The 10,724-nt window shown below is 40.7% G+C and overlaps 1 protein-coding gene across 1 annotated transcript in view; it reads right to left on the bottom strand.

Moving 5' to 3' along the window:
- Positions 1 to 2,141: 2,141 nt before the first annotated feature.
- The window catches only part of FIG4 (FIG4 phosphoinositide 5-phosphatase), a 132,784-nt gene continuing 124,201 nt past the window's right edge, over positions 2,142 to 10,724 (bottom strand). The window contains exon 23 of the mRNA XM_090037728.1: positions 2,142 to 4,948. Within this exon, the coding sequence (XP_089893854.1) occupies positions 4,771 to 4,948 (178 nt within the window). The 3' untranslated portion in view covers positions 2,142 to 4,770. The remainder of the gene's footprint in view (positions 4,949 to 10,724) is intronic.

Genomic DNA, 10,724 nt, shown 5'->3' with positions numbered 1-10,724 from the left:
TTGTTGATGAGACTCCCCTGTTGACTGGATTCATTTAGTTTCATATCTTATCAGTAACCCTCACACAGTAACCCTTTTCCCTCCATGCCGTCTCGTAAGTGCTGTGGCCGCTTTTATGAAATGGAGGCAAAAGGACAAAGAAATGACCTCACTTTTAGCGTTACAAAGCCTTGCTTTAACCCCTACAAGATTCATATACAACAAGGCCAATTAGTCTTCCCTCGATCCTGGGTAAGCTTTTTGAGAGAATTATCCTAGCTTATGTTCATGAGGGGCCAGCGGGGGAAGTTATGCTTAGGGGCAACCAACACGGGTTCATTAGAGGCAGGTCCTGTCAAACCAACCTGATGGCCTTCTATGACCAGGTCACCAAATCCTTAGATGCAGAGGTAGCAGTGCATGTAGTCTTTCTGGACTTTAGGAATGCCTTCAACACTGTCTCTCACCCCATTCTCATTAAAAAACTGGGGGACTGTGGTCTTGACACCTACACAGTCAAATGGGTTGCCAACTGGCTGGAAGGCCCCACCCAGAGATTGGTAGTGGACGGGTCATTTTTGACCTGGAGGGATGTGGGCAACGGGGTCCCCCAGGGCTCAGTCCTCGGGCCCACACTGTTCAACATCTTCTTCAGTGACTTGGATGAGGGCGTAGAAAGCACCCTATTCAAATTTGCTGACAACACTAAGATGTGGGGGGATGTGGGCACGCTAGAAGGGAGGAATCGGACCTGGACAGGTTACGGGGGTGGGCAGATGAGAATAGGATGGGATTCAACACTGACAAGTGCCACCTGGGGAGGAAGAACGAGCACCATACCTACAGGCTAGGGAACTCCCTTCTTGTCAGTACAGAGGCGGAAAAGGATCTTGGAATCACTATTGATGCCAAAATGAACATAAGCCAGCAATGTGGGGATGCAGTCAGGAAGGCCAACCATACCTTGCCATGCTTCCACAGATGCATCTCAAGCAGGTCCAAGGAGGTGATACTCCCCCTCTAAGCGCAACTGGTCAGGCTGCAGCTGGAGTAGTGTGTCCAGTTCTGGGCACTGCACTTCAAGAGGGATGTGGACAACATGGAGAGGATCCAGAGGAGGGCCACTCTCATGATCGGGGGCAGCAGGGCAGGCCCTATGAGGAGAGGCTACGGGACCTGAACCTGTTCAGCCTCCAAAAGAGAAGGCTGAGGGAGGTTCTAGTGGCCGTTTACAAACTAGTCAGAGGGGACCAGCAGGCATTGGGAGAGTCCCTGTTCCCCCAAGCACTACCAGGAGTGACTAGAAATAATGGTCACAAGCTGGCAGAGGGTAGATTCAGACTAGACATCAGGAAGCGCTACTTCACCGTCAGGGTGGCTAGGATCTTGAATCAACTTCCAAGTGAAGTGGTGCTGGCTCATACCCTGGCAGTCTTTAAGAGGAGGCTGGATGACCACCTTGCCGGGGTCATTTGACCCCAGTATTTTTTCCTGCCATGGCAGGGAATTGGACTTGACGATCTGCTTAGGTCCCTTCTGACCCTACCAACTATGAAACTATATATATATCTATATATATATTTTCTCTAAGTAGGAATACTGGTTAGAATCTTTTATTTATTAATACATGTCAGTTTGTTTAAAACATCGTTGACATGGTTTTTTTTCCTATTATAATAAGTTTATCTTCAGCTGTAGAAAATGAAGGATTGAAATTGGCATTTACTTTTTTTTAGTATTAATAATTACCCTTCTGAGCTATGCTTTCTTAGTTTCTCAGAATTGCAAAGGGAGATAGAAGACTTTAAATCCTCCACAGATAAGATAAACTTGTACTATGTTCTGATTATCTGTGTGAATAAATTGAACCAATCATTAACAGCTCTCTTAGGATTTTTAAAAACATTTTCAGGTGCTTTAAATGTGCAACTAATAATGTGAAACATTTAGTAGCTATAATCTTCAATTCTATCCCTGGAATTAATAGAAATAATAAAAACTGAAATGAGAACGGATTTTCATTTGGATTAATGTCAACTCCAATAATCAGGTTTGATTTACATTCAGATTTTAATAAACCAAGAAATTAATGGCTATAAGTAATGTGAAGCTTAATACAGTAATAAGATCATACTGCTATAATAATACCTTTACTTCTAGGACTTTCATGCAGACAGATCCCCAAAGCTTCTTGTAGACTGGAGTTTAGAATGGAATGAATCTCTATTCATTTCCTTCATATTAGAATGGAATTAAATTCTATTAATTTCCTCAAATCTTTCTGGTATATAGAGTAAAATGGATTTTTTTTAAAATACAAAGTTAATTGTCCTCACATCAACACATGAAAGGTCACATACCATATTCTACTAAATCCTCTGCAGTAACAGGTTAAACTTGAGAATTTCCCTCTCTGGAGAGAATACACGTGATAAGATTTTCATGGAACAAGACCATTGTTGTAGCATTCAGGAAGTGAAAAAAACACCTGTTATCTTCCTGAACAGTTCTTACTGGTCTAGATCCAGGATAGGATTGTCCCTCAGCTTCCTGTAGCCTGAGGGCTGATATGTCAGGCTAGGAAAGAGTAGAGACATAAAAGTATTTAGGCTCTGGGAATATGTTTAATGAAGACTGAAGGAGAGTGAAGGCTCAAGCTCAGCTGACTGATGGGTATGCATCCTCATACTATACAGAGTATTTTTCTAAGGACAGGAAAGAATCTGAGCCCATCCACCCAGGTTGCACACTTCGGTATTTATTTCAGTGCAGTCTCCAAACAAGCTCTCTCTTCTGGAGGAAGGAAAACACATTTCTAAGGTCAAAATGAGTTAGCCCATTATCAGTTCATAGAGCAAAAAGTGAGAAAGATTATTAACAGATGAATGAAGAAACACAAAATTTTAATCCATAGGGTGAGAGAGTCAAAGTACATTTTGCCATTTTATTTCATGAATCCCACTGATCTTACAAAACATTGTATATACAAAAATAAACATATTATCTCTGACATGGTAAAGTTCTGGCACAGCTGGGGACTGGACCTATGTGTTACAAAAAAAAGTGCTTTCAGAAGACTTACAGAGTCCTCCCTACAACAGCTGAATTTGTTCTGTATGCAACAAATACATTTTGTTTGTTGATCCATCCTGGTTGTCCAGGAACAGCTCTATTAAGAAAGTTAAAGCGAAGCTTGTTGTTGGCTACCCCAGCAGTCACCTGAAAGCCTCATTTACATTCACGGCATTGTAGGTAGTATGTAGTCGCTGAATTATCCTGAGAACCTGAAGACAAGGGATAATTTATCTACATACTACCTAATAATGAAAGTCCAGAAACTTCTCCATGCAAAGGTACTGCAGATAATGAGCATGACTCATCTCCTAAACAGAAAGTACCTGCCTTGTATAACTTTTTTAAATAAAAAGGAAAAAGAGAAAAGGAAAGGAGACCCATGAAGAGTATGAATAAATGTAATAAGAGATATAAAAGACAAAAGCATTACAAAACAGACTTGTCACAATATATATATTTAATATAACACAAAGAATCCTCCACATTAATACAGAAGTAATGGACTGGGGAAAAAGCTTATATCTATAACTTTAAGAAAACCCCCCTGTAACAATTATGTTATAAGCAGTGTTGCTGTGGATTTTTTAAACTTTAAAGTGTGCTCTTTCTTTTTATTGCAAGTTTATAGATACTTTAATTATTCTACAGGTTGTAAAGACAGCTGCTTTAATTATTCTACAGGTTGTAGAACAGTTTCAGTTTTGCTGCCTGATTTCAGGCTAAATGGTAGTGTTTGTAGGGGTCAACTCAACTCCTGATTTTTAAGTGCAAATAAAAAATATTTATTTATAAATGAAACACTTTGATTACTTAAAGAACTAAATCAATTGCAAAAAAGAGAGTAAGTTTGCTATGAAAGTGGTAAATTGCAGAGGAAATAGTCTAGTCTCACTACATTAATAGAGGGTACTCATGGAAACATGATCTTAATCTATTTAAAGCTACTTGCATTTGTACAGAATAGACATGATCTTAATTGGAAATATAGTAGTGCATAAAATGTATGTATTCTTTGAAATTATACAAGCATTCTTGCAAGTTGCAAAACAAAATTTTGTAAAGTAAAACTAGGGGTGAAATCCTAACATTCCTGAACATAATGGTGATGCTCACCACTTTAACAGTGCCAGAATATCTTTAGCACACCTATGCTGCATGATCCACCATTGCTACCCTGCCAGCGTAACCCAATAGAGATGAAGGTTAAGTTTGTTAAGTAAAGTAGGTGAAACTTTTGAGTTTGATGCATGAGTCAAACTGACATCTTTTACAACCTTGCAAAAGCCTGTATTTTGCTAACCATTATTCAAAAAACAACAGTAAACTGTTTTTTGCTTTTTAACAAGGATCTTTCTATCATAAGCTAATGTCAAAGAAGTTTTTTTATTTCTTTGCCTGATCAACTTAATTTTGTTACATACAGTAGCAGCTTCAGTACCAACAATTTAAATGCTTGATGTTTTCTTTGTATCTTCTACCATATACATACACATAGCTGCAGTTATTCTCACTTAAAATCTACTTTTTTTCTAACAGAAAACAGTAAGTTTCATTTTACTGTTGCAAATCACAATAGTCCAGCAATGAAGTCTTCCAAAAACACAGGCCTGATATTATTTTTATCTTAACTACAAAACAGCTGAACTGGATTTCCTTTACAAAGTTATTTATAAATCCATTAGTGCACTGTGTTTTGCAGATGAATCCTCTTTGTATTTACATGTAACGGTTTCTAATATACTCTCTGTACATAAGGAAGTCATCCTTTCCAAGTTGCTGCATGATCCCTCTGCCAGCCTGAATGTGAGCATGAAAGATCTCAACTGATTTCCTATCAACTTTAGGAGGCTGAACTTCATAAATGTTGTCTTGGGAAAAAGAAGAGATGGGAACACTGTAAAAGTAAAAAGAAACAGCACAATTCAATCATTAAATCAAAAATCTCCGGAAAGAAAAATAGCTTTACTCCACATCCTTTAAAGATAAATCAGAATTCCTGAAAAGAGAATTTCTTACCTAGTAATTCACTTCCAAAGACTGATACCAGCAGTACAGACCTGTATAGCTCTCCCTGCAATAAAATTGACCCTCACTTTCTACCATTAGTCCCACCCTTTTTCTCTTCATTGCTCCTCAAATCTGTTAGAAATCAACCAGCTCCAAAGCTGACACTTCGTAACTTAAATAGTAAGAAAACCTAACTAAATCAGCCATTTAGCCAAAAGTAAAAGAATAAATAACCACACCTGTGGACCCAATCTGTACAAAGGATTTACCAGGTATGAAGTTTTCAAGACATGAATACACATTCCATGAAAATATTAAACCTGACATGAAGCCTAAGTGACACAAGCATTTTAAGCTTTCATTCTGAGGTCCTAAATTCAAAACACAAAGTTCCCAGCCTTTAAAAAATGAACGCTGTTGTCTGGAAGTTTACATAGACACTGGTTACATATCTGGTGCCAAACAGTAACTCTCTTCTGTTAGCTCCAGCATGAATCAAATTCACTCCAAATTTAAAAGCCAGACTTCTGAACTGCACCTCTGGGGAACAAAAGACTGAAACACTCCCTCAAAAATCAGCAATGCTACATGTCAATCCATTGCTATGCCATTCTCTTGTGCGTGGATGACCTCTACCTGACTCAAGAAGTCTATGGGCCAACGAGAGGCAAAGCGCTGCTCGACCTGGTACTGGCTACGGGGGACGACCTAATTGGCGACCTAGTGATCGATGGGAAGCTGGGTGACAGCAACCACGAGCTGATCACCTTCACCATCCACTGTAAAGCTGGCAAGTCAGTCAGCAACACAGAAGTCCTTGACTTTAGAAAAGCCGACTTTCACAAGCTCAAGAGGCTTGTCAGTCAGGCCCTCAGGGACCATGACCACAGGGAGATGGGAGTTCAAGAAGAGTGGTTGCTTCTCAAGGAAGCGATCCTCAATGCACAAGCCAAATCTATTCCAACACGGAGGAAAGGCAGCAAGAAGGCACAGCAGCCCTCCTGGCTCTCCAGGGACCTAGTGGACCTCCTGCGGCTAAAAAGAAAAGCCTGCAAAGGATGGAGGATGGGATTCACCTCCAAGGAGAATTATTCTGCACTGGTCCGGTCCTGCAGGGAGCAAACCAGGAAAGCCAAGGCTGCAACTGAACTCCAACTAGCTTCAAGCAGCAAGGACAACAAAAAGTCCTTTTTCAGATATGTGGGGAGCCGGACAAAAAGCAAGGGCAATGTTGGACCCCTGCTAAACCAGATGGGGCAACTGACAACTGATGCCCAGGAAAAAGCCAACCTATTAAATAGGTACTTTGCGTCAGTCTTTCATCAGTCACACGGGATGCCCATGCCTGCTATGGGACAGGGAGATCTGGGTGATGGGGATCCCCTACCCTCCATCAATGCTGACCTCGTGAAGGAACACCTTGAGAAGCTGGATACCTTCAAGTCAGCCGGCCCTGACCATCTGCACCCCAGGGTACTCAAGGAGCTGGCGAGCGTCATAGCCCAGCCCCTGGCACGGATCTTTGAAAACTCCTGGCACTCTGGTGTAGTGCCCAAAGACTGGAAGAAGGCCAATGTGGTGCCGATCTTCAAGAAAGGGAGGAGAGTGGATCCGGTTAACTAGAGGCCCATTAGCCTGACTTCTATCCTGGGGAAGATCTTAGAAAAGTTTATTAAGGAGGCCATCCTTGAGGGACTGGCCCAGGCTAACATTCTAAGGGACAGCCAGCATGGGTTTGTTGCGGGTAGGTCTTGCATGACCAATCTCATTTCCTTCTACGACCACGTGACCTATCACCTGGACAAGGGAGAAGAGATTGATGTCATATATCTTGACTTCAAAAAAGCTTTTGATCTGGTATCCCATGATCACCTCTTGGCCAAACTGCCCAGTTGTGGCCTTGGCTCCACCACGATCCGCTGGCTGAGAAACTGGCTTCGTGGTCAGACCCAGAGGGTTGTAATTGATGGCAATCACTCATCGTGGTGCCCTGTGACCAGTGGGGTCCCTCAAGGCTCTGTCCTGGGACCCATACTGTTCAACATCTTCATTAACGATGTGGACATTGGAGTCAGGAGTGGACTGGCCAAGTTCGCCGATGACACCAAACTTTGGGGCAAAGCATCCACGCCGGAAGATAGGCGGGTGATCCAGGCTGACCTGGACAAGCTCAGCAAATGGGCAGATGAGAAACTCATGGTGTTTAACACCGAAAAATGCAAGGTTCTCCACCTTGGGAGGAAAAACCTGCAGCTTCCTTACAGGCTCGGCAGTGCTACGTTGGTTAGCACTACAGAAGAAAGAGACTTGGGGGTCATCATTGACCACAAGATGAACATGAGCCTCCAATGCGATGCTGCGGCTAGTAAAGCAAGCAAAACGCTGGCTTGCATCCATAGATGCTTCTCGAGCAAATCCCGGGATGTCATTCTCCACTTGTACTTGGCCTTGGTGAGGCCGCAGCTGGAGTACTGCGTCCAGTTTTGGGCTCCACAATTCAAAAAGGATGTGGAGAAGCTTGAGACAGTCCAGAGGAGAGCCACACGCATGAGCCGAGGTCAGGAAAACAGATCTTACGATGACAGGCTGAGAGCCATGGGACTCTTTAGCCTGGAAAAGCGTAGGCTCAGGGGTGATCTGATGGCCACCTATAAGTTTATCAGGGGTGACCACCAGGATCTGGGGGAACGTTTGTTCACCAGAGCGCCCCAAGGGATGACGAGGTCAAACGGTTACAAACTCCTGCAAGACCGTTTCAGGCTGGACATAAGGAAGAATTTCTTTACTGTCCGAGCCCCCAAGGTCTGGAACAGTCTGCCAGTGGAGGTGGTTCAAGCACCTACATTGAACACCTTCAAGAGTAAATTGGATGCTTATCTTGCTGGGATCCTATGACCCCAGCTGACTTCCTGCCCTTTGGACAGGGGGCTGGGCTCGATGATCTCCCGAGTTCCCTTCCAGCCCTAATGTCTATGAAATCTATGAAAATGGAAGTTTCTGAGCAAACTCTGAACGTGATAGTGGTGTATATCATTTTCACTCTGCATGTCAAACACTAGCACCATTAACAAACAGCCTTAGCCATCATAAAAGAGGCATTATTCCTACATATACAGTAAGTTTGTTTTCATTGTAAATATTTATATAATTTGTCATTAAAATAATCCTAGAGTTGATCAGTAAAGAGAAGTTGCCACAGCAGAAAATATAGGAGATGGTATTTGGATTTGGTAACAAAACACTCAACAGTTAAAAACATTACTATCTAAATTTAGGCCAATTTATAAATGACCTCTGTTTTGTGTAAAAATTTACTGGAAATAAAATTCTGAGATCAACTTTAGATGCAAACTAACTGAGGGAATTAAGGTTTGTCTACAACATTTGGAAAAAAATTCTCCTGTAACTGCTGAGCAGGACGCAAGCAAATGTTTTGTAGTAATTAGAAATTTGGTACAGAAGCTTCAGGGGGATTATGGTAATTCTTTGCATCACCAGTTTGATACAGTCTGGCTCATATCCTAGAAGACAAAACTGATCTACTTCCTGAATGTCTGTTAAAATGAAGAATGTTGAAGCATCTACTTGCGAAAAAAAAAGCTTTGAAAACAACCTGGGAACATCATTTATTGGAACATGATTTTAAGTTTGGACAACTCTTTCATCTCCACTCATACTTTCTGTTATTTTACCTACTGATAGTAACTTTGTACTATTCAATTATTTATGCTAACATTTTGGTAACAGCCAGTGTTTGGGAAAGAAAGGTCAGCATGTCACTATGTTAGACAAAGAAACAGGTAGATGTTTGACTTGTCCTGGATAGGCAATCACGGCGTGATAGGCAATCATAGTAGCACCATGCTGTCAGAACCGTTGTTTTCTTTTAGTGATAAAGCAAATTTGGTATTACCTGTTGCAATATTGCAATCAAATGTCACATTTAGCATTGATAGTGTTGAAGTCATGTTGTAGCTGTGATGGTCCAGGAAATATGTTGGAGGCAAGAATTTTTGTGGGTGATGTCTCTGACTGAACTAACTGCATGGTTGGGATAGACTTAGTGAGGAAAGGTATTGTGATACCTGGAAGCTTGTCTAAGTCTATCCCAACAATGGAGCTGGTCCAATAAAAGATATCACCTACACACTTCCTTGCTTCTCACAGGTTCAGCAATATTATTTATAACACAGTCTTATCTGGAAAGCCCAGTCATGGCTTAAGACCCCATGGTACTGGGTAAAAACAGGAAAAAATAATATATTTTCAAAAAGGAAGATTAAAAAAAAATCTTCTGGTCCAGGTTCCATTGGGCACAGTGAAGTGGGTATAACCTTTGATGGAATAATGGTGGTTTACAGACTTATAGATGTTCATGATATAAATGGAGAGAGTGTGTAGACTGTCCTAATCCATGGTCATTGGAAATAGACCCCAAAGGCTGTCGGACTGCTGAGAAAAGCTCGGCTCAGCAGTCCATGCTAACTTCACTCTGTGGGCTAGTGTAGAACTAGACTCTGACCTCGCCCTCCCTTTCTTCTGTGGTTAACTGAGCCTGCAGGAAGATAAGAATCTATCAAGTAGCAGAACAGCAAAATGAGGCATCCCTGCATACACACTGAACTTTTGTGCAAGGAACCACCACAATACGATTTTTAGTTAGCAAGTCAATACAACAGAAGTGGTTCAGAAAAGGTCTTGTAGAACTAGACCTTTTCTGAAGGGGTGTGTGTGTATTTTTTATTTTATTTTCACTCATGAATAGCCAAATGTAGAATTAGACCTTTTCTGAACCACTTTAGAAGTCCTTAAAATAAACAAAGACAAATGGATTTGGGGAATCTTATTTTCTTGTGAAAATAAGCTTTAATTCCAGACAGATCAAAGTTCTTTCCAGAAAGAATGTTTCTTTTTTTAGATTAATATTTGGAAAAATTACCTGGTTCTCTCCAAAAGGCATCTGTGTTATTAAAAATGTATTTCCCAATACCCCAATTGCTCTTAATAGCATTAAAAAAATTCTACTTTCAATCCTGGTTGCAGCCATAGTGTAGAAAATAAATGCTACATGTTAAGAGCTAACAGGAATTCACTGCAATTACGAATATATTTATAGCAGGCATGGAATATAGCAAAAAGGTTTTCTGCGCTCTTCTTTAAATGCTCTTAGTCATGCTGTTCCATTCAATGTACAAGCATGAACTAATGTTTGAGTTAGCCTGCAAACCATGATTTCTATTAAAACCAAGAGAAACCTGCTCCCTTATTTTATTTTACTGTGGTATCATGATAGACATTCAATGTTACATTATGCACAACTTCTCATGTGTGTTACAAAAGGTGCTGCACAATCTAGTTCTGATGCAATAAAGAATATTGTTTCTTTTTCATATTAAAAGTAGTAACATTTTGTAAGCTTATGTCTGTATTAATTTTTTCATACTCTGGAACTGGTGTTTTAAGTGACTTGTAACTCAGTTAATACACCTGGACTATTATAATAAAATTACCTACTGCTTTAAAATAGATGGACACTAATGTATTACAGTAAGAGGCATATTTTAGAAGAATACACATGAGCAAACTACTGAACCAGATAATATTCATGTGACAGCCAATATTGAGACCACTCTATAATTGAGACCACTCTGTAATTTTGAAAG

The sequence above is a fragment of the Crocodylus siamensis genome, chromosome 1 (assembly GCF_052110815.1).
Source record: "Crocodylus siamensis isolate JL-2025a chromosome 1, ASM5211081v1, whole genome shotgun sequence".
Classification (NCBI taxonomy): Eukaryota; Metazoa; Chordata; order Crocodylia; family Crocodylidae; genus Crocodylus; species Crocodylus siamensis.
This window is presented reverse-complemented; position numbering and strand designations above follow the sequence as displayed.